General features: G+C 36.9%; 1 protein-coding gene across 2 annotated transcripts in view; it reads right to left on the reverse strand.

Moving 5' to 3' along the window:
- The window catches only part of TRUB1 (TruB pseudouridine synthase family member 1), a 43,011-nt gene that overhangs the window by 12,407 nt on the left and 5,336 nt on the right, over positions 1-25,268 (reverse strand). For both annotated transcript variants that reach the window (XR_013449606.1, XM_036075729.2), the window contains exons 3-4: positions 19,430-19,485; positions 9,772-9,853 (exon numbers count right to left, since the gene is read on the reverse strand). Coding sequence is in view for 1 of the 2 variants with exons in the window: in XM_036075729.2 (XP_035931622.1) it covers positions 9,772-9,853; positions 19,430-19,485 (138 nt within the window). In the remaining variant the exon portion in view is untranslated. The remainder of the gene's footprint in view (positions 1-9,771; positions 9,854-19,429; positions 19,486-25,268) is intronic.

Here is a 25,268-nt window from a genome sequence, read left to right on the forward strand (position 1 = left end):
TTTTCAAACAGATGTAGCTCATGATATGATGAGATTTTTCATGAAAAATTTTCATTCTACTGCAACATTAAAACAATTACTGGTGGCACCTTAGTGATGCAAAACTTCCAAATCTAGACAGCCAATGCTACCACCAAGCTGACCACTGCTAAAGAAATGTCATTGCTCATATGACCTCACTGATATGAGGAATTCTTAATTCCAGGAAACAAACTGAGGGTTGCTGGAGTGGTGGGGGGTGGGAGGGATGGGGTGGCTGGGTGATAGACACTGGGGAGGGTATGTGCTATGGTGAGCGCTGTGAATTGTGTAAGACTGTTGAATCACAGACCTGTACCTCTGAAACAAATAATACATTATATGTTAAAAAAAAAAAAGAAGATAGTAGGAAGGGAAAAATGAAGGGGGGGAAATCGGAGGGGGAGATGAACCATGACAGACTATGGACTCTAAGAAACAAACTGAGGGTTCTAGAGGGGAGGGGGTGGGGGGATTGGTTAGCCTGGTGATGGGTATTGAGGAGGGCAGGTACTGCATGGAGCACTGGGTGTCATACGCAAACAATGAATCATGGAACACTACATCTAAAACTAATGATGTAATGTATGGTGATTAACATAACATAATAAAAAAAAAAGACGCCAGGAAATCATGGGGATATTGACCAGTGTAATTCAGTCCCACAGCAGCAGTTTATAAATTTGATACTTTTTAAAAATAAAAAAAAAAGAAATGTCATTGCTGAGAACACTGCAATACTTCATAACTTAGCAATACATTTTCAAGACAAGACCAAACGGCTTTCTACTTCTGCTAGGCTGGTCTCTTTGCTAACATTCCTGACAATGTATACTCCTTTTCCTGCTTCAGTGGCTCTTTTTTCCTGACACTCCCCAACACAAGATGACAAGATGTGCTCTTTGTCATTCTACTTCTGCCAGTGTCTCTTTCTCTGACTTAACATCTCAGGCATTTCTGGTTTGTGCTGTTCATTCTGCAATTAATCATACACAATTTTTAACTGTTACCTACTATATGTATGCAGATATTATCTTACCAATGAAACTCCAAGCTCCTTAAAGACAAAGGCAGTTCTTATGTAATATACACAATTACAGTGGGACTCAAGACATTTCTGCTGAATTAGCTGAGGAATGATAGAATGTCAAGGTCAAAGGGCATTTAAAAGTCACCTAGGCCAATCATTCATCTGATGTTTGGATCACTGGACAGAAAGCCTATGCAGCAAGTTGTTTTACAATAAAAGTGAATATAATAGAATAGAATAAAACATGATTATTTTTTATCATATGATCATTATATTCACTACATGAGTATGTAGTGAAGCATGCTGGCTATCTCTAAAATGTGGTATTAGTCCAACCCAAATAATAATTAATAAGAAGAATAAAGACTCAAGGCGCACCTGGGTGGCGCAGTCAGTTAAGTGTCCGACTCTTGGTCTCAACTCAGGTCGTGATCTCACAGTTGTGATATCAAGCCTCATCTCAGGCTCCATGCTCAGTGCAGAGTTTGCTTGAGATCCTCTCTCTCCCTGTGGCCCTCCCTCCATTTGTGTTTTCTCTCTCAAATAAATAAATAAATCTTAAAAAAAAAAAAAAGAATACAGACTCTACCTACAAAGGATTTAAAAAGAAATGGAGAATAAAATCTCTAAAGCAATTATAGCCAATAACTATCCAAAAAAAGTAAATTTGATAAAAGAAGATGGGTATGATAAAAATGTCATAGGACTTGGGTAATTATTATTTGTTTAGGGACTAATAAATCATCAATGTGCCAGTATTAATTTGAAATTGATTTTAAAAAGTCATTCTCATAAAATTAATATATTCAAGATCATGTCACACATTATTATTTGCTTAAAATTTGTTGACTCTACTTATATCGTGATAGCTGGTACTTAATTGAACTATGGAGTTAAAAGCAATATTCAACCATGGTAGAGTAAATGGTACTAGACAGGCATTACCACTATAAGCAGTTGTTTAATTGGAAAAAATATATAGTACACAACTGTTTCCAAACATAAGACAACAGACAGCAAAGGCTGTAATCTCTAAGAGAAGGGAAAGAAACAGGGAAGGCCTTTCTGAGGATCACTTGCTTTCACTTGGAGATGCTTTCTGAACCATAGTGCAAGGACGGGAATCCCAAAAAAGCACTATGATCTTGCTAGAGTAGGGAGATAGACAGACATGAGCAGGAGGGGAGAAAGGAGGATGGTAGATAGGAAACTGCCAGGGACCACCCAGTCTCCACCCAGAGACCACCCCATCTCCCATAGAGCAACCTGTTTTGCAACATTTCTGGAGTGTACTTCCCCTTTGCTAAATAAAACCTTTGCTGCTTTAATTCTCTCTCAAGTCTCTCAACTAAATTCTTTCCTTCAAGAAGACAAGAACCAAGGAATTTTACAATCCACCAACTGGTAACAATTTCACTGAATAAAAATTCGAGCTTGGGGAAGAAGAAGCAGCTGGAATTTGAGAGAACCACACAGACAAAGAGATGTCTACAGGGGTCCACTGGAGACTGGCTACATTCCAAGCTGCACATAATACAGGGAGTTGCCACAAAATTAATCAAAGAACTACTACCACAGCTCTTACAAGGTGGGCTCTTACAACCATCCAGAATGAAGAAACTTGGCTGAATACCCAGGGCATTTGACTGAGACCTCAGAGAAGCCACATCTGAGGAGTAGGGCTAATGTAGACCTAGAAAACTGTCTCCTTTAGATACCCCCCTAACAAGGAACCTACATAAAAGCGACTCAAATTAGTGAGTTTAGCAAGGCTAAAAGACATAAGACCAATACTTAAAAATTAACTCCATTTCTCTATACTAAGAATGAATTATCAGAAACTGAAATTTTTAAAATTCAATTCATAATAGCATCAAAAAATATTAAGGACTTAGGGATTTCATATACAAAAGAAGTGAAAGATCTACATACTTAAAACTACAAAAATAGGTTTGATATTATTTCAAAATAAAAAGAAAGGTCATAAAGGAATAGTATAAACAACTTTATACTAATAAGTTTAGATGAAATGAACAAATTCCTAGGGTAAAAATTATCTAGAATGACACAAGAAATAAAAAATATTGTTTGACATTTAATAAAGAAGCCCAATCCATAATTAAAAACCTTCCTAACAAAGAAAACTCCAGATATCTACCAGTAAATTCTACTAAACATTAGAAAAAAGAAATAATGCCAATCTACGCAAATTCTAGGGAATAAAAAAAAAGAGAGCGAATAGTCCCCAACCCATTTTATGAAGTCCACATAACTTTGGTATCAAAACCAGTCAAGGGCATTAACAGGAAGGAAAAATAGAAGGTAATCTTTACTCAGAGACAAAGATGCAAAAATCCTAAACTAAATCTTGGCAAACTAATTCCAACAATTTATATAAAGGATAACATATCGTGATCAATTTGGGCTTACTCTAGAAATGTAAAAGTTAGTTTAATATTTGAGTAAGGAGAAAAATCAACAGATACAGAAAAAGTATTTGATGAAATTCAATGTCTGCTCATGATTTTTTAAAAAAAATACAACAGTTGGAGGGGCGCCTGGGTGGCTCAGTCGTTAAGCGTCTGCCTTCGGCTCAGGTCATGATCCCAAGGTCCTGGGATCGAGCCCCACATCAGGCTCTCTGCTCCGCGGGAAGCCTGCTTCTCCCTCTCCCACTCCCCCGGCTTGTGTTCCCTCTCTTGCTGTGTCTCTCTCTGTCAAATAAATAAAATCTTTAAAAAAAAAAAAAAAAATACAACAGTTGGAGTGCCTGGCTGGCTTAGTCAGTAGAGCACGCGACTCTTGATCTCAGGGTCATGAGTTCAGGCCACACGTTGAGGATAAAGCTTATTTAAAACAAGCAAACAAACAAAAAACAGTAAATTAGGTACAGAAAGCAACTTCCTTACTCTGATAAGAAAGCTATAAAAAACCTATAGAAAAAATCTTAAAAAAAAAGAAAGGCTTGCTCTTTCAGATATCAAGATCTATTCTAAAACTATAGGAACTAAGATAGTTTGGTGTTACCACAAGAACAGACAGACCAATGTGACAAAACAGATTCCAAACAAACCCATGTCTATAAGGTGCTTGATGTGACTAAGGAGGCAATGTAGCAGGAGAAGGGCTGGGCCACACAGGATATCCATATAGGGGAAAAAAAAAAAAAAGGTGGATTGTAGGTGTAATGTGAAAGGCAAAGCAATAAAACTTCTGGAATATAGGAAAATATCTTCATACTTTTGGGGTAGGAATTTTTTTTTTAACTGGGCACCAAAACGACTGGACTAATCAGAAAGGAAATGACTTGATAAAGTAGACTAAGTTAAAACTAAAAACTTCTGTTTTCCAAGACACAATTAAGAGAGGTAAAAGATAAGCCACGGAGTAGGAGAAAATATCCATAAGACATATAACAAAAGAGCATATATCCAGAGTATACAAAGATCTCTTACAAGTCACTATTTTTTAAAAGGCAACTCAATGCTGGAGTGGTTGGGGGTGGGAGGGATGGGGTGGCTGGGTGAGAGATATTGGGGAGGGTATGTGCTATGGTGAGCACTGTGAATTGTGTAAGACTGTTGAATCACAGACCTGTACCTCTGAAACAAATAATACATTATATGTTAAAAAAAAGAAGATAGTGGGAAGGGTAAAATGAAGGCGGGGAAATCGGAGGGGGAGATGAACCATGACAGACTATGGACTCTGAGAAACAAACTGAGGGTTCTAGAGGGGAGGGGCGTGGGGGGAGGGGTTAGCCTGGTGATGGGTATTAAAGAGGGCACATACTGAATGGAGCACTGGGTGTTATACGCAAACAATGAATCATGGAACACTACATCAAAAACTAATGATGTAATGTATGGTGATTAACATAACATAATAAAATTTAAAAAAATAAAGTTAAATGTATTAATAAAAATCAACCAAATTAAAAAAAATGACATCCAATGAACAAAAGACTTAAAATATTAACGTTTCAATTTTCAGTTTTTCTTGTAGTTCGTGCTTATTGTGCAATATTTAATAAATACTGATCTACCTCCCCCCCCCCCAAAAAAGGCAACTCAATACAGAAAGAAAAAAAAAAAACCAAAAACTAAAACAAAAGAAGAGGCAAGAGACCTGGACAATACAAAAAAGAATATGGCTAAGAAGCCAAAGCACATATGATAAAATGCTGAATTTCATTAGTAATCAAATGAAAATCACAACGAAATACCACTACACACTTATCAGAATGGCCAACATTAAAAACACTGTTAATACCATGTGTTGTCCAAGCAAGGGGAACTCATTTACTGGTGGTGAAAATGCAAAGTTATACAATTACTTTGAAAACTGTTGACAATTCCCAGTACAGCAGGATTACCCTATAACCCAGCAATTCCACCTGGGGGTATATCCAAGAGAAATGAGTACATGTGTCTACCAAAAAACAGGTACAAAATACACAGAGCAGCTTTATTCATAAAGCCTCAAACTGGGGTCAACCCAAATGTGTATCAACATAAGACTGTTATATATGGGATGGGGCTTGAAAGATGTCTCTAGGAATCTTCTATTTCTTGACTAGACTGGTAGCTGCAAGGAGGTTTGCTTTGTGATAGTTCACTGAGCTGTAAATTTAAGTTTCCCTCACTTTTATTTGTGTAACACTTTATAATAAAAAGGTTTAAATACAAATGAAATGCACCATAAGATGACTGATACCCAGGTACACAGCAGGCCTACTAGAGTGTGTGCCCTATTTGTTTAAGTCACAATTCGAGACCCAGTTCAACTCGTCAGCTTCCTCCAGGAAGTGTGGGCAGCCAAAGCGCAAAGAGCCACTCCCATCAGATACATTAGCTACATCCACTCGAGAAGACCTTGGTAACATCTTATCTTGGGACCGGGGGGTTGCAGTGTTTAGAAGAGAGGATTAGCACGAGATACCACCTTCCTTTTACATTTCTTGCCTCCCAATAAAAAAGCCACAAAAGAGAGAGAACCTATTCTTATCACAGAAGCAGTGAGGCCTTCCCAGAAGCTTGGCCCACATCTAGGACAGCCTGGGACGCCACGGCACTCATGTCCTGAGCTCAGCAAAGAGCAGTTGAGCACAATGAAGCCAAGTGTCCGCAGAGATGCCAGCAACTGTGCCTGAGACTTAATACCTAGACGTGGACAAGAAAAGAGCAGCAGAAGGTAGGAAGATGCTTTGCCTTTTGTGTGACTTAGCTGCAGTCATCTCTGACATGCTTATTTATTTCCTGCCTTATTTATTCATAGGCCATGCTTTATTCTATATGCCACACATTGTCCTAGACATCAAGAATATAGTGAGGACCGAAAGCGACATGGTCTCAGCCCCATAGCTTAGGGATTAACATGCAAATGTGTATTTATAAATGGTGAAAAGCTATTTAGAAATAAAAGAAGGTGCCATGAAACAGAATAAAAGGAAGGGTCCTATTAATATGGTTTGAGCTTTGAGTCTACTGAGCCAGACTCATTTTCTTATTCTTCTGAGCTTTCAGGTATCTGAAACAATAGCTAAAAATAGTGTTTGTCTAGATAGAACAAAAATGACTGAAAAGCATCCCTTTGCCATTTACTGCATCCTGCCTTATTGCCTTACCCATATTGTCAGTTGTCCGCAACAGGTCAATTAAGAACTGCATTTTTTTACTGTTACAGTGACTGGGCGGGGTGGCAGCATCAGCAGCATTTCCCAGTTACTGGATGTCCTACAATATGCAGGATGGGACAGCATGATCAAGTGTTCTGTGTACCACATAACTTCTGGATGTCTGCCAGATATCCATGTGGATGAAAGCCTGTTTATAATCACCTGAGGCTAGAATCTAAGTCCATTTTCCACTGAAACACAAAGTATTTTTTGTACTGTTTTTCACATACTGAATTTTCCAATACTGAGTCATTAATACAACCTACCTGTATCAGTCTGCCTTTATACTTGCGGCATTCATATTTGTGTCAACATCTGACTAGTTCATTACAACTTTTAGTGCAGTAACAGCTGTGAATTTACATAGCAACATACCTATTTTACTATAAATTACTTTTATTTATTCTTCATATTCTGTTTATTGTATTACATTGACTTTTTTTCTAACATGTAGGTAGGGGAGAGTATCTCTGAATTTTAGTTCAAGACAGTGAAGAAGGCATGATAAAATACTGGTTACAGGTCTCAGTATTGGGTCTCAGAGGGTTGAGAACATAGGCCCTACTTCTTCATTAGACAGAAGCTCCTTAAGGACACAGGGTAGGTCTCATACTTATTTATCTTCCCTTTGGTACCTGCTACAGCAGCTTAAATTGATGACAAACATCCGCTAATTTACTAAAATCACACAGAAAACTCATGTCAATAAGCAAAATTCTCTGAGCTTTCATTTTCTGGGACTATAAATACTATTCAATAAACTATAGGGAAGTCTCCCTTTCCGGCCTGAAGAAAGTTACTTGGTTTCTCCATGACTTATTTCAACATATAATGAGATGATTTTAACAAACTAAGTTTCCTTTAAAGTAAGTAAGTAATGTTACAAATTGCACAATGCAAAGTAGAGTTTTTTAAAATTCCAAGATGCTTAAGGGCAGGAAGGAAGGGAATATTTAAGTACAGTTGACTCTTGAACAACACAGGGGTTAAGGGGCACGGAAGCCCCATGAAGTCAAAAATCCATGTATAACTCTTGACTCCCCCAAAATTTAACTACTAATAGCCTGCTGTTGACCGAAAGCCTTGCCAATAACATAAACAGCTGATTAACACATATTTTGTATATTATATATATACTCTACATTATATATATAATATATATGTTATATATATTATATATATTACTCTACATTCTTAGAGTAAAGTAAGCTAGAAAAAAGATGTTACTAAGAAAATCATAAGGAAGGGGCACCTGGGAGGCTAAGTCGGTTAAGAGACTGACTCTTGATTTCGCCTCAGGTCATGATCTCAGAGTCATGAGACTGAGCCCTGCGTGGGGCTCTGCACTCAGCACGGAGTCTGCTTGAGATTCTCTCTCTCCTTCCTCTCCTCCCCCTGCTCACAAGCACACACTCTCTCTCTAAATAAAATCTTTAAAAAAAAAAAAAAACATAAGGAAAACATATTTACAGTACTCCATTGTATTTATTTTAAAACTCCATGTGTAAGTGGACCCACACAAGACAAACTTGTGCTGTTCAAGGGTCAACTGTATTTTCATCACCTTGGTCTTCTTCTAGTATCCCCTACTCAATGAATTGCACCATCACGTAACCAACTTTAAAACCTAGAAACCTAGGGTCAGGTTTGACAGCGTCCTCTCCCTCACCACCCCATCCCATCGAGCAGTCTTACCAATTTTACTTCCTCACCATTCTTCTGATTATATAGGGACTGGCATATACTTTAGCATACTCTGGAAATTTCTGACATCCTTCTATTGTCCTATGCCTCTTTAATCCCTTAAAAGCTTTCTGTTGAAAATTATGGTTGGGTTTCTATTAAGTGAGGTCTGCTACTATTTCCTAATAACAATAATTTCAAAGATAATTCAACATCTATTTTTTTTAAACTCAACATAAATCAATGATTTATCTTTTGATTATGTTGCTTGATTAATCAAGTAAGATACTATGTTACATATAAATGTTAACAAGACAAGTGAAGCTACTATGACCAAGAAGAAGGTTGGTATGTAATATATATTCAGGACACTCAACACAAAAACATAGGAAAGCCAGATGCTGGACTGGCTAAATTAAAAAGAGGTAACATTATGAGAGACGATGGACTCTGAGAAACAAACTGAGGGTTCTAGAGGGGAGGGGGGTGGGGGGATGGGTTAGCCTGGTGATGGGTATTGAGGAGGGCACGTTCTGCATGGAGCACGGGGTGTTATGCACAAACAATGAGTCATGGAACACTACATCTAAAACTAATGATGTAATGTATGGTGATTAACATAATAAAAAATTAAAAAATTAAAAAATAAAAAGGTAACATTAAATACAGGCAAAAACAAAACAAGCAACAACAACAAAACAACAACAACCAGAAAGCCTACAAACAATTCACAGTTGATGACATAAACATGTAGGCGAGCCAACTGTACCGAACGGCAACGGCTGTACTGGGAAGAGCATCGTACCCTGAGAATTGCTAGGAAACCATTTCACTTATCCATCCTTACTTAAAGTAGTAAAAGAAGGAATGGTACAAAAATTAAGGTAGGCCCCCGTGAGTTCTTTTTTACTTCCAGAGAAATAGTTTTCCCTCCGTCACATTTTTTACATACTCCAGAAGCAGAGGAACATGATTAGGTGTAAAGCACTAAACCTGGTACATTTCAAAAGCTAAGAAGTAGTGGTAAAAAAATAAGTCAATAAACAATGACAAGACACAGGTAAAATCCCTAATTCTTAGCTATAAATGTTTTTTTGGCAAGAGAATTATCTGGAAGAACTCTGAACATTAAAAAAATTGATTACAGGAAAAGAGGCAATTATGATAAATCTTTATTAACAAACTCATACCAAATAAGTAAAAATGTGATTAACAACTTTCAATCCTATTAACCCAAGGAAATGTACTAAGAACTGTAATAATCACCGGTAATATCCAGTGAGAGATTTATTTTAAAATTCTGAATTCACAGAAACTTTCTCTACATGTTAAAAAAGACAACTACATTAGATGAACATCATACCGTAAGGTTTTTCTTCTGTTACTTTCCCAGTAGAATCTAGCGTGTCCGTGGCTTTCCCCAGTTCTCCAATGGCAATATACCTCTAGCGGAAGAGAAGCAAGGGAGAAAAATAGGCCATAAGGTAAAGAAAAAAACTGTTACGTATGTCTTAAAGTTTTATACACAATTTCACTAATGCTACCAACTTGACACAAAATAAAGGCAAAAATAAGAGACTGCAGCTGTTTTGTTAATTTTTGATATGTGGGAAGCGCTTGTGTAAACTGAGGAGCATTCACAAACTTCCCACACAAGCCAACATGACAAAGAAAAGCCTGATTTTATTGACAATTATGGCTTATAAACACAGTTATTACAAACATATTTCTAAAACCAGTTTTATACTAGGCAGTTTTGACTCTGAAGGAAAAATTTCAAATATGAGTAGAGAGAATGGTACAATAAATTCCTACCTGGCCATCACAAGACTCAACAATTTTACCACACATACAATTAAAATTAATTTAAAAATAAAATCAGTTTACTACTTCTTATATGAAATACTAAGACTAATCTCAGTAACTTGATTAGATATTTAAACAAAAGCTAAATATGTAGAAAGTGGACCAAACTAGTAAAGTGGAGGTACTGTACTTAATACTACATGTGTTTTCTTAATAGAGAAATAGCTACTTCTTGAGTTCTCTGAAAGGAAAAAAGTCACTTTTAAGAACTGATCATTTATTCATAAGTGAAGAATTAGAGCATGCATAGTTAACTGAGGACTATTTTACTTCTCACCTCAGGGCACACTTATATTGCATTTTTTTTTTTTTTAAGATTTATTTATTTTTTTGAGAGAGAGAGCGCACAAGCGGGGAGAGGGGCAGAGAGAGAGAAGCACACTCCCCACTGCTGAGTGCAGATCTTGACGTGGAGCTCAATCTCAGGACCCTGAGATCATGACCTAGCCTGAAATCAAGAGTCTGACGCTCAACTGACTAAGACACCCAGGTGCCCCTGTATTATATATTCTTTATACTGCTCTCTTTTGGTTAAATTCAAGTTTTACTTGGAACATCACATGAAGCAGTGAGAAAAATGCAAGGAATATAATTCCCACTGAAAATAATCTGTAGTTATGTGGACATTTTTTTAAAGAGGAAGCTCAAAGTACTTTGCAGAAACGTAAGTTTATTAATGACAAGTTTATTACGCTAGTGAAGGAACCAGAGACAAAAATGAGAAAAATATTAAAACTTCATATTCCCATAAACAAGCATTTTATACCAGCTTAAGTGCCCACTGATGAAATCATCTTCTCTTATATAGCTCAAAATAATTTTTTTATGATTTATTTATTTTTAGAGAGAGAACGAGCAGGGGGAGGAAAAAAAGGGAGAGGGAGAGACTCTCCAGCAGGTTCTGCACTGAGCGCAGAGCCCAACATGGGGCTCGATCTCAGGACCCTGAAATCATGACCTCAGCCGAAATTAAGAGTTGGACACTCAACCAACTGAGCCACCCAGGTGTCCCTCAAAGTAATTTTTTAAAACAATGGAATACAGGAGGAAATGTTCCAATGTATTTGAATTAACTTTTAAAAATTCCACTAGTATTGTCAGAGAAAGACAAATACCATATGATTTCACTCATATGTGGAATTTAAGAAAACAAAACAAATGAACAAAGGAAAAAAGAGACAAACCAAGAAACAAACCCTTAACTAGAGAGAATAAACTGAAGGTAACCAGAGGGGAGGTGGGTGGGGGGATGGGGGAAACGGGTGATGGGGTTTAAAGAGTACACTTGTGATGAGCACTAAGTAACATATAGAATTGCTGAATCACTATACTGTACATCCAAAACTAATATAACACTGTATGTTAACTATTAAAATTCCATTAGTATTGATAAAAATTAGTTTCTTGTGACTAAACATTCAGTCTCATCACCTGAGATGCTCCACTCCTGCTTGCATATTTTGGAACAATCCACCTGGATTAAGCGTACCATGGAGAGAAGTAGTACATACAGCAGGGTGAATGGGAAGAGTGTGGACTCAAAGGTTTGAATCCTGACTCCATCACATGAGTAAAGTAGGTTAAGGCAGTCTTTCCTGCTGGAGCCTTGTTATCCTTATCTTAAGATGGAGATGATAATAGTACCTCAGGAGGGCAGAGCCGAGAACAATACTTGGCCATGGTAAGCAACACTGCACAATACTATCATCCTTATTATTTAAAAAAAAAAAAAAGATACAGAATGATTTACAGTAACAGTGGTTATAGTGAGTTCCCATAAGCAACAGTAAAGCAAGAAAACACTCTGATTTTTGCCTTAATCATCTATCTTGTTGCATGAGAAAAACCATGCAATCATGTATACTATGCCTTGAAAATGTCTGTACTATCCTATGTAACAAGTTTTAACCAGGAATCTTTTAATCTTGGAACATGCTTTCCAAGTATGCAATGTTCATTCTCCACTCCGGACTCCAGGGGTTCTTGCACATGCTACCTCCCTAGCCTTGAGCTTCCTCTCTTTTCTAAGAATCAAACCCTACCCACTGTTCTTCTTTCAAAGCCACCCTATTAATTCATCTCAACTTCCAATCACCTAGCTGGCAGCAAAGCTAAGAGTAGGTGCTCAATACAAGTTTCTTATATAAGAATGAAGGCCTATATCAAACCCACATCATGTATTCACTCATTCATTAGTGTGTGCTTTCATTCAATCATGTTTCTTAAGGACTGTGAATGTGCAACTTATTTTCCTAGGTGCTTGTGAGAAATACAAAGATATATATTGATCCTTATCTTCTCCAATTACAAACTGCTAGCTTGGATTTTGCATTGCTGTTCTATTGTGTTTCTTACTAAATGGAAACATGGTAGCCACTTAATAAAAAATTGATAGAATTATATACATGCTGGAGAAGTTCTTATCTGTGCAATTCTTCACATTTCACCATAGTTTGGAACATCCAGATTGTATCTGCCAAGTTTCAAATCCTTCCAGGTTCTGTGCTTATGCTGAAATCTGGCTACATGCTGGATTTTTTTTTAAGGGAAATAATACCTAAATCAGCAATTCTCAAACATTGTGGTTTTAAACCCCTATATACACTTGAAAGTTATTTAGAAATCTTAGCACAATTTTTTTTCCATATGAGTTCTACCTGTTGATACTTATTGTGTTAGAAATTAAAACACAAAAATGTTTAAAACACTGATATACATGCACACATTCCATTAACTATCAAAGCCATGCTATCAATCAGGTAACCTCTGAAAAACTCCACAATATGCTCATCAGACTGCAAAGCTATGAAAACAGTTTTGACTTCAACAGACCCCTGAAAAAGCCTCAGAAGTCCCTGGACCATATTTTGTGAATTGCTGATCTAAATCATAGCTGTTTTCTAGCTCTCCCTTGTCTTGGCATCTAATGATAATAATCTTTTAATTCTAGTCAACGGTCCACAAGCAGGGTGCCTGGGTGGTTCAGTCGTTGAGCATCTGCCTTCAGCTCAGGTCATGATCCGAGGGTCCTGGGATCGAGCCCCGCTTCGGGCTCCCTGCTCAGCGGGAAGCCTGCTTCTCCCTCTCCCACTCCCCCTGCTTGTGTTCCCTCTCTCACTCTCTCTGTCAAATAAATAAATAAAAATCTTTAAAAAAAAAATGGTCCACAAGCTACTTAGAAAAATCCGCCCAGACAGGTAAGCCTCCAAGAGAAACAAAACCTCACCACCAGGAAGATATGGGTTAGAAGAAAAAAGACATGGGAATGTGTATACACACACCACCATTTTATCCTATGGGGTCTAAAGTATTTCTGTTTACTGCCCTAAATTCTACACAGAGACAGGATGCATACTTGGTAATTCTGAATTCTACTAAGGTATTCATTACAACATAATTTGACTACAACAAAACAAATGGAAGGCCTATGGAATTCTTAAAGAAGTTTCCAGTGAACTGTGTGCTCTTTGGGATTCATGGCTTCTCTCTGCTACTAGTACCACTCTACTCTCTACTCATCTTCAAGTTCCCTGAACCCCACAGCAAGATACTAGCTAGACAGCTTTAAGAGCAAACTGGCTTCTGTACTCTTCAGGAGAAAGGAAAATATTTTTATATTACAGAAAGGATACATAACCATTTCCATCTCAACTAGGCAACTGCTTTTTCCGAGGTTTGGTTTGAAAGCTTGTGATCAAAGTTTCACAAACAGAGGAATATTATTTACGATGAGGAAGAACATTTTTTTAAAAACCTACCAAACCAAGAACATGTGACTTCAAATGTCTTCATTAAAAAAGGAATAGCTCTTTACAGATCATAAGTGTAAGCCCTTCAAATTTTCAATATAGTACTTATGAAATGTATGAATATTAATAGAGCGTAAAGACAAGGTACAAACTGGCCTAGCCTCTGGAGAAAACAACAGAAACGCGCAAGTCCTGGAGAGTTGGCTTGTATTGCACAGGAGCGATATGCAAGTCACACTTCAGAGTTGCCATTGACTGGTTGCCCTCAAAACGCTACTGTATAGTTGGGGGAAGGTTACTGTCTTTTGAACACATCCAGGGTGGAAAAGTTTGGATACCCCAACAATAATATTTGTTCAATTGCTGGAGGCACACAAAGCTGCTTTCTGAAGAAATGCTGGCTTTGCCTATAGGTACCACTTCGGTTTATCTCCACAGAGATAGGGGAGTGGCCTTACATTTGGAAAACGCTAGTTAGTCTTTATATGGCATCAGTGATTTCATAATCGGACATCAACCCTTCCATCTGCTCATGTGGTTTCTAAAGCACATATAAGTAACTGACTTTATTCAGCAATATAGGAAGCTAATAAAGGTAGTACTACAAAATCTCATCAAAGTTTGTTACTTCTAAGTACATCTGCTTAGTGATTGGCTCAAAGAAAGTATAATTTAGGGAAGCTGGTAGAGGGACCATGCAACCACTGCCTTCTTCTAGGTATTTAGACCAAGTTAGGCCAAAGGGACACATTAGCCTAACTTCTCTCAGAATTATCTTACCTAAGTTGTATTTTATATAGATCCACTTCTGTATCTGTTATAAAACTATTTTTGAGAACCACTGTCTGTCATGCAATTTCCCTCACACTAAGAAATTTCTTTCTCACTTTAACGCCCAGAGAAACTGTTTCTCCCTAAAGAACTGGCAGGTGATGCTTCCTGTTTCTGATGAGTGCCATGTTTTGCCTAGGCTACCAGAAAAAATAGATAGGAAAAAGGAATGTAATTAACTGTACTCAAGGTTTCCAACAGAACTTGCCTAGATAATATAAATGCCAGTGTCTATGGAACATGTAGTTAGAGAGATCCAATAGGCCTGGAACTCAGCAGAGAGATCTGGGGATACACAAAACACTTGGGAATAGGAGTATTACTGATACTTGAATAACATGGGTTTGAACTGTGTGGGTCCACTTATATGTAATTTTTTATAGTACAGTACTGTAAGTGCATGTTTTCTTTATGATTTTCTTAAATACCACTCTTTTCTCTAGCTTACTTTAAGAATACAGTATAAAATTCAAATAACATACAAAGTATGTGTTAATTGACTATATATGATATCAGTAATGTTTATGATTAACAACAGACTATTAGTAAGTTAAATTTTTAGGGAGCCAAAGTTATATGGTGATTTTTGACTGTGTAGGGGGTTAGTACCCTTAACTTCTGCATTTTTCAAGGGTCAACTCTTAATAGGATTTATCGATCAACTTCTGTACTTAAGGCATTATATAGAAAACCTAGATGCTTTTTATACACATTATAAATGTAACTCAAAAGAACATGCAGTGAAAAAAAAATGGCTCAAAAGAAACATGATCACTGGCAAAGCAAAGAGTACTATAAGAGAGGCGAAGAAGCAGTGAAGAACAGAGAGCGGGACTCTTAGATCACACACTGATCTCAATCAGAAGGAATGCAAGAAAGGAGCTGGGTGGTTTAAATGGTCTCTGGTCTTCAAAGAATGGAACCAAATCATCTGATGGCATAAAGATTTTATTAAAAAGGTCAGCACTCCACCCATTAATTGGTAGTGGCTGTATGAAGTGGCATTATGTTGAAATGAATTCTAAGGATGTTTCTTGGTTCAGCAGGAAAGAGTGTTAGGCCATGTTCAATTAGCAATGTCTCTAATCAGAACTGGATGGTGAGGGAGGGATGCACTGTGATATGGCTGTAATGGGAACACTGAATATCTGCCATCCAAGAACAAAATAATTCTACCCTTGAGGTAACTCTACCCTACACATACTATAAGACGAATTTTTCTAGTGGCATTGTGATGTAAATAAAATTCATCTGTAAAAGTAGAAAGTGGAGAAGGAGTAAACATTAGGTCCAATGGTAGGTCTGGTAGGTCCGTGCCTAGTTTGGAGGCTGCAGGCACCAATTTTTTTTCATGAAGTAGACGGAAAAATATCAAGAGTACATTGTACATAGGGTTAAGGCTCTTTGACAAAATTTTTGCTTTTTGTTTTTTTTAAGATTTTATTTATTTATTTGAGAGAGAGAGAGAGAGAGACCAAGCGCCCGCACAAACTGGGGAGGGGCAGAGGGAGAGGGAGAAGCAGGCTCCCCGCTGAGCAGGGAGTCCAACCCAGGGCTCAATCCCAGGACCCTGAGATCGTGACCTGAGCCAAAAGCTTAACCAACTGAACCACTCAGGCGCCCCTGAAATTTTTGGTTTTTGTATGTGTATATAGGGTCACAATGTAAAATTAATTTCTTACTAGGGGTCTTGGTCAAAAAATTTTTGGAAGCAGTCTCTAAGATTCCTTCCAGTGCTAAAGACAAAATCTATTTTTAAAAATTCATTAACAATTTTTAACTACTTTTGATAAAAATGTAATATTCCACAGTTAAATTTAAATGACTTAATTTTTTAAAGATACATAATCTAAAATTAAAAGTGTAAAAAAAACAAATGGCTAACAAGACAAAAATGCCTATTTTTGAAATGTGAAGCATCCAAGAACTAGGTTTCTGTAATAAGATGCACCTGGGATTTTCTATTTAGGATACAGTCATCCGAGGATCAGTGATTTCACTGTATGACATTCAGCTTTCCGAGCTGAATACCAAAATGGTTCGTGATAAATAAAGCTTAAACTACAGCCAATGATGTATTTACATTTCCGGTCATACTTCTGGAAATATGCCTGGAATTTATATGTAAAACCTTTCAATAGAGTGGTGTATTTGTGGTTTTGGGAGGAGGGGAGAGGTGAATAATGAATATTCCAATGAATGTCACATCTTTCATCTTGGAGTAAAAGAACAAATCCTTAATGCAAACATATCTTGTTGGTTATTATTATAAGAGTGATTTGTTCATTGTCAAGATTTTAGAAAATACTAAATAATGTGAAGAAAGAAAATAAAAATCATCCATAATTCTGCATCAATGTAACCACTGTCTATACTTTGGAAGAAGTAACAAATATTAAGAAGAAACAAATATTAAGCAAATGGCAAAACCCTGTATCAAAGAAAAACTCTAAACTCCATGTGTAAGTACTTAAGCACAATGTACAAATTTAGCAAAACACGTCCAACCCTGCCATTCTAACACAATTCTTGTATTCTGTGATTTTTCAACACCAACATTTTAAAGATTACACAGCAAGACACACTGAAATTTTTCCATTTATCTAAGGTATTAAGATCCTTTCCAACTGAAAGATACAGGTTTCTATTCCAATTGATAACTAAAATGGGATGTCAAAGACAGTATGTTCTCGGGGGCTTTTTATTTTAAGAAAAGTGTACTCAGACCATTGCCACTCAAAGTGTGCTCCATGAGCCAGCACCCGCGATGAGATAAGCTCAGAAAATGAGGGTGTTTAGAAACTTGTTAGCAATCTGATGTTGCCATAGCATTTAAATTATATTTTACAGAAGTCATTAGTCTGCAATAAGCTGGAAGTTTTTTTTAAATGGTCTTTGACCATATATACATTTTAAGAAACAATTTAGACAAGTTCACTTGACCAACTATTCATATCCCACTTAGAGGAAGGGTTTTAATTACGCTGAGCGAAATAAGTCAATCAGAGAAAAACATGTATCATATGACCTCACTGATATGAGGAATTCTCAATCTCAGGAAACAAACTGAGGGTTGCTGGAGTGGTGGGGGGTGGGAGGGATGTGGTGGCTGGGTGATAGACACTGGGGAGGGTATGTGCTATGGTGAGCGCTGTGAATTGTATAAGACTGTTGAATCACAGACCTGTACCTCTGAAACAAATAAGACATTATATGTTAAAAAAAAAAAAGAAGATAGTAGAAAGGGTAAAATGAAGGGGGGGAAATCGGAGGGGGAGACGAACCATGAGAGACGATGGACTCTGAGAAACAAACTGAGGGTTCTAGAGCGGAGGGGGGTGGGGGGATGGGTTAGCCTGGTGATGGGATTAAAGAGGGCACGTTCTGCATGGAGCACTGGGTGTTATACGCAAACAATGAATCATGGAACACTACATCAAAAACTAATGATGTGGGGCGCCTGGGTGGCTCAGTCGTTAGGCATCTGCCTTCGGCTCAGGTCATGGTCCCAGGGTCCTGGAATCGAGCCCCGCATCGGGCTCCCTGCTCCGTGGGAAGCCTGCTTCTCCTTCTCCCACTCCCCCTGCTTGTGTTCCCCCTCTCGCTGTGTCTCTCTGTGTCAAATAAATAAATAAAATCTTTAAAAAAAAAAAAACAAACTAATTATGTAATGTATGGTGATTAACATAACATAACATAACATTAAATAAATAAATAAAGTTAGTCCAGGAACTTGCTGAAATCCTTCTCTACCTCCTGCGTAGGCATTTTCACTGGTCCCTAGCCACAAATACTATAACCAGCACCTCACTGCCAATTAGAATTCAGATATGATTGTCTCTCTTAGAGCTGCAAGAGATCCTAGAGGGGATCGAATCATTCTTCCTAAGGAAAAACTGACAGGCCCACAGAGGTTAACCCCTTTGACACACTGACCTCTGTTTCAATGCTCCTTCTACCCTGCTGTTTTGCAGGAGGGTTCTCACTGACTGCCTGAAGCTATCCACAGCTCTCCCTGCCCCTGCATAAACCTTCCTCTCTCTCCTCAAGTGCCTTAAAAAGTGCTTTTTGACTCAGCCAAGGTTACTCTCACAGATGAATGACGTAACTTATCATCCCTAAAGAAGCCTCACTTGTCTTTAGTAAACATTTTGTAACCAGTGAACATAGCAGGTCTTTTTGCTGAAAAGTGTATGGGTTATAAAATGGTATTGTTTCTTTTTCTTTTTAATGGCATTGTTTCTATAAAAATTCCAAGGTTTAAAAAAATCTGCCAATAGAATTTATGATCTGTAAGTTCTAGTTCATCTAAGAAATACATAAAAAGACAATATAATTTTTAAAATGATAAGCACTGCAGAGTTTTTGCTTCTATAAATCAATTTGTTGAAGCATTTCCAATTTATAGTCTCAATATTTTGAATCTCAGCTATCAGGACAAATGCAGTTAATACTCAGGAATAACACCTGTAAATGCAATGTACACAATTTTTTAATTGATTAAAATCCAGAACATAGGTCACTAAGAAAAACATTCAAGAGAAAAGAAAAAGAAAAGTATTCCAGTGTTCTTACCTTGGACCCTGACAACATACTGGTCAACATTTTTGTTCCCCTTCCAATTCCAACCACTATAAATCAAAGAAAGAAATATTATGACACTCTATTATGAAAACTAGATTTTTGAAATATCTATATATTTTGGTCATAATTTCCTGGCACAAGTAACATAAAGTTGGAAAGAACATATATTTAGCATAACTAGAGGGTTCCTATTACTCCAATCAGTTGAACTTGTCATGCAACTTAGAAATTCTGAAGAGAGGATGGGAGGGACACTTCTTTTTTTTTTCTCTCAAAGTGTTAAACATGAGAGAAACCTCAACCCAGACAATTACATAATGAAAAGTTCTAGAACAATCTCAGAGGACTAACTGGAATTTTATATATGGATAAGTGAAAAATACACGGTACAATTTAACCACAGTATGATAAAGCCTTTTGATAAAGTTCATTATCAAACAAAACAAAAACCATCATCATAACTAATGAACCATTTAAAAATGATTAGTGTCCAGCAGTATACAATCAAGAAAACAGAAGCATAACAGATCAACCAAACACAAAGAAGAATACAAGGTAAAATGAGAGCTTGGAGAACGTATGTTCACATACACCACATATTAAGTACAACAATGCCCCGCCTATCTCTTCAACTTCAAACATTTTTTATCCTTATGACAATACATTTCACCAGACGAGAATGAGAGTTTACAATCATTTCTTCACTTAACAGAAAGCAAATTTTTATAAGAATTGAAGTATTTCTCATCAATGGATACGATTTCGTAAAAGAACACAGTATAAACACCACAATTCAGAATTACAAGAAAAAACAAGAAGAAATGACTGACCAGCTAAAAGAATTATCATGAATATTTATAGCAGATATCATTCATTGAGTTTACCATGTATCAAATTCCACTCTAAATGCTTTCCATTCATTAGCTCATTTAATCCTTATAACAACCCTAAAAAATAATACAATTATCCCTATTTTATAGATGAGGAAACTGAGACAGAGAGAGACTAAGAACTTTGCCCAGCATCTAACAACTAGTATATGGTGGAGTCAAAATTCAGACCAGTCTAACAGTAGACCCCCTTCCTTTTTATCCTTCTGCCACCTTACTCATCTAGGCTTTCTTCCCACTGCCATAAGCCTAAATTAGCCTAAACCACTACTAACCTGACTGTTCTACATTCGATCCCTTTCCCTTTCGATTCATACCATTTTATAACCATTTCTGATTACCTGCACAGCACACTACAAAGCCCCACAATCCTCAATAGGGGCCCAATGCCTATAGTACCAACTCTCTAGTGTTCAAAATCCATCCTTCGAAACCCAGCTCAAAATCTCAACCCCCACATTAAGTCATCCCAAACCCCCCCTAAGCTTCTATGATAGAGTCATATTAGTTCAAAGACTAAGATAAAAACAACTGTCTGCCTTTAGTATCCTAGGATGAGCAACATACTTTTCAAATGATAGCTGCTACTGTCCAGGAAAAAAACTTTATATAATAATAACAAAGATTCAACGCAATTTTGTTCCATTCAAGAATCCCCAGTCAATATTTCTGGAACAGCTACTATGTACACAGTCCCAGGAACAATACTTTTAATGAACAGAACATTTCCTGACTTTGAAAGAGTTTATAACCTCATGGGGAAAATAAAATACAGATAAGGGAAATGGCAAGTGCTCAAAAAAATGGTGCATGAATTAATGAGTGAGTAATGCTAAATAGCAATAAGACAGTATATGGGTAAGAGTCAAAATGAACACAGAATAATTGCTGTAGGAGGTCAAAGAAGGGAGTACTCTAAATTGCTAGAGGCCAGATAATGCTCATTCAAGCATTTCAAACAGAGCTTGAGATAGGCCTTAAAGGATGTTTAGAATTTGAACATACAGAGAAGAGAGAAGCATGTTTTAAAAAAGGAACAAACTGCACAAATACTCAGATGCAAGAATGAGCACAGTGGGTTTATCAACCAGAGTGCAGGTGTCTTAGAAGAGGCTGACATGTTTGACTTTATCATGGTTGAAACACTGATTTCACTGCTAGGTCAGTGATCCAGAATGATAGAATTTGAAACAAGAAGGCATTTTAAAGTTATCCAGCTTAATCTTCTCATTTTATATCCAAGAAAACCAAGGCCCACTGAAGTTAGGTGATCAGTGAAAGCGGAATTCTAGGAAGACTACTACAAAAGTGGTATGTAGAAAGATTATCTGGAGTTGAGGCCCAACCAACCAGTGGCTTTTCATTCAAGGGACAGTTTACTAGACAGAATTTTTACTCAGCTTTTTCTCATTCAATCATTGAACATTTTATTCAGTACTTATTACACAGGCACAGAAATAAGTAAGACCTGGTTTCAGCCCTTAGTGAGTTAATGTTAGAATAGAATGAAATTTTACACTAGCAACATAAAAGAGCAAAGGTGGACAGGCTACCCATGTAGGAGAGAGCATTTCAGCCAAATCTGGAAAGGTCAGTAGGATTTCTAATACTAAAGAAGACAGAGATGAGCAGTTTGTCTGAAAAGAAAGGCATGAACAGAGACACAACAGTTTGAAAAGTGGGAAGAACTGGGAGAATGAATGAATAACAGGGTTTGCCAAGCACTCTCACAGTGACTACTTTCTTTCTCCATCTCCCAAATTTTCTGTGCTCAAATGTCTCCCTGTAAAAAAATCCACTATCTCCAAACCTATCCAAATGTCCCAGTATTCTATTCTCAAATCATAAAGATAGACTTTTTTAAATGATGAAAGCCACTTCAGAACAGGCAAGGATATGACACATGTAATTCCAAAGCTTTTGCAGTTGGAAGTTTCTATTGCCATTTACCTAATTCTCTAACACCCTTGCAACCATCTTAAAAGACCTGTATCTTTCCACTTCTAGAAATCTATCTTAATAATCCAAAACCAAAAAGAGTTTTATTCATAAAGATGTTCCTCACAAAATCAGTCCTACTAACAAAACTCTAAGATCAATGATCTCAATAGGGAAATGGTTAAATAATTGTATTTGATACAATTGATAGGACAGAACATTATGTCACCCTTAAAAATAATGTTTATTTCCCTCTTGGAACTGCTTTTCCTGCATCCCATAAGTTTTGGTATGTTGTGTTTCTATTTTCCCTTGTTTCAAGACATTCTCTGATTTTCCCTTTCCCATTGGCTGTTCAAAGTGTGTTAACTTCTACATATTTGTGAGTTTTCTAGCTTTCCTACTGTAATTGATTTCTTAGTTTCATACTACTGTGGTGGAGAATATACCTGATATGATTTCAATACTTTAAATATACACAATTATATTTGTCAATTATTCTTCAATAAAGTTAAAAAAAGAAAAATGTTTACCGAGAGTTCTTTAACATAAAAATGATTATGTTATGATGTTAAGTAAAAAAAAAAAAGAATACAAATGTACATACAATAAAACAGCTTACTTTAAAAATTTTGCAGAGATATAAAGCTAGGAGAAAATATAACAAAAATGTCAGTGACTACTGCTGAAGGTGGAAAATAGATCATTTTTAACTTTATTGTTTTTTATATTTTCTAAAATTTTTCAGTAATTTTATAACCTCTAAAGTTAAAAAAATTTTTTTGAAGATTTTATTTATTTATTTGTCAGAGAGAGAGAGCAGAGGCAGGGTGAGTGGCAGGCAGAGGGAGAAGCAGGCTCCCCGCTGAGCAAGGAGCCCGCCGTGGGACTTGTTCCCAGGACCCTGGGATCATGACCTGAGCTGAAGGCAGACACTTAATCTACTGAGCCACCCAGGCGCCCCCCAAAATAATAATTTTTGAAGTGACAGAAACTGAGATTCCATTTCAGGTGATTTATAATAAATGGGTGTATTTGTTTCCTATTGCTGCTGTAACAAATTACCAACTTAGTAGTTTAAAACAACAAACATTATCTTACAGTTCTGGAGATCAGAAGTCTGAAATTAGTTTTACTAAGCTAAAGATCAGGGTGTCTACATGGCTGCAGTCTTTTCTAAAGGCCCTATGGAAGAATCTCTCTAGAGTCTTTCTATGGGAGGTTGCTTGCCTTTTCTAGCTTCTAGAGGCTGCTGACATTCCTCGGCTCAGTGACTCCCTCATTCAAAGCCGGCAATCACAACACTCCAACCACTGCTTCCAATGCCACATCTCTCTCTTCCACTTTTAAAGACCCTTGTGATTACACTGGGTCTACCTGGATATTCCAAGATAATCTCTTTATCTTAAAGGCAGCTCATTAGCAACCTTAATTTCTTCTTGTGATAGAACCTAACATAGATTGTGATAGAATCTTCATAGCTTCTGGAGGTTACGACACAGGCATATTTAGGGGGCCATTATTCTACTTACCATAGGATTTTTAAGAATCTTACAAGCCCTCTTTATAGAATTATATGTCATATATATTATATATAATATAGGTTAATAGAATTATAAACCCAAATTTCAGATTACATCTTAAATTGTCAACTAAATTCTTAAATCTGTACCATTAATATTACAAAGGAAAAAAGTCCCAGCAAAAACAGTCTACATGTTGAAAGTAAAAGTATATTTTTTCATACAGGTCCAGTTTTGTTTAAAAAAAAAAAAAGACCTCTATAAAGCACTTGACAGAGTATAGCATACATCTGTAGGTTATAGATATTTCATTTGATATTTCAATAAATCTACTGAAAGTTATGGTAGATGTTACTTACCCCTTTCAAGAGATAAACAAATGGAATTCAGAGAGGGTATAGATTTTTCCCAGGCTGTGTGTACTTAGTAAAGCTGCTAGGTTCACAAACTCATGATGACTAGAACCCAGTGTTTATTCCACCATACAACAAAAATCAACTTCTAAGTCTCCAGAATTACTAATTTAAACAATGAATACCCTTTATTCTGTGACTAAATACCTACATTTTTTTTTACCTTATTCCTCCTTGGGAACTATAGGTAATAGAAAACAAATTAATAAATGTGACATATGCACAGATTATATCATCATAAAAGTTCCTGGGTGATCAAATATAAATTAAGCCTCCAAATAGGAAATTATTTCCAATGCAATTTCTTCCACTCATACAAATCTTAGCCAAATGCCAGCCTTTCATAATACTAAAATGGAAATTTCAACAAGATCCCTTAGCTTTAGGGTAAAAAATAAACTTATTTATTCACTGCCTTCAATATCACTATTTTCTGCATACCAGTGAGTAAAAACCACCAGAAATGAATACAATTCGTCTATTCATAAATAAACAGCAGACCTTATCCTATCTCTTCTCATATTCTTGGTGCTGTGCCGTGGAAAACAGTAGAACAGAATGGTTACAACGAATAGGCTTCAACTCCAGGAGCACTGAACTAATAAAAACTGTGAAGCCACTTTCAGGACCAGTCACAAAGAATGCTATGACTGCTAGGTAACCCTGCAATGGGCGTGGCAGGAAGGCAGGAGGCCCAAGTATTTGCCATACCAGGTTAGGGCAGAAGCTCTGGAACTGAGCAGATCTGGCTCAAAATTCTGACTCTGCCACAAACCATGACAGTGCACTCTCTCTCGGGGTCTTCATTTCTTCTTCTGTAAAATGAGGAATAATAACACCTACCTTATAGGTTTACAAGAGGATTAAAGTATATAATTTATGTATGCCCTAAGCTGAAGACTTCACACATAGTACGCTGCTCATTAAATGATTATCATTAGTTACGGTAAGAAACAGTAACTTTAAGTGGTCAGAATTTGCCTATTCAAGTTCTCTAACTCAGGAAAATGGATTTCCGTGTGTTTTTTTAAATCTATTTAAACCCTCTGGCACCTAGGTGGCTCAG

This window comes from Halichoerus grypus, chromosome 7 (genome assembly GCF_964656455.1).
Source record: "Halichoerus grypus chromosome 7, mHalGry1.hap1.1, whole genome shotgun sequence".
Lineage (NCBI taxonomy): Eukaryota > Metazoa > Chordata > Mammalia > Carnivora > Phocidae > Halichoerus > Halichoerus grypus.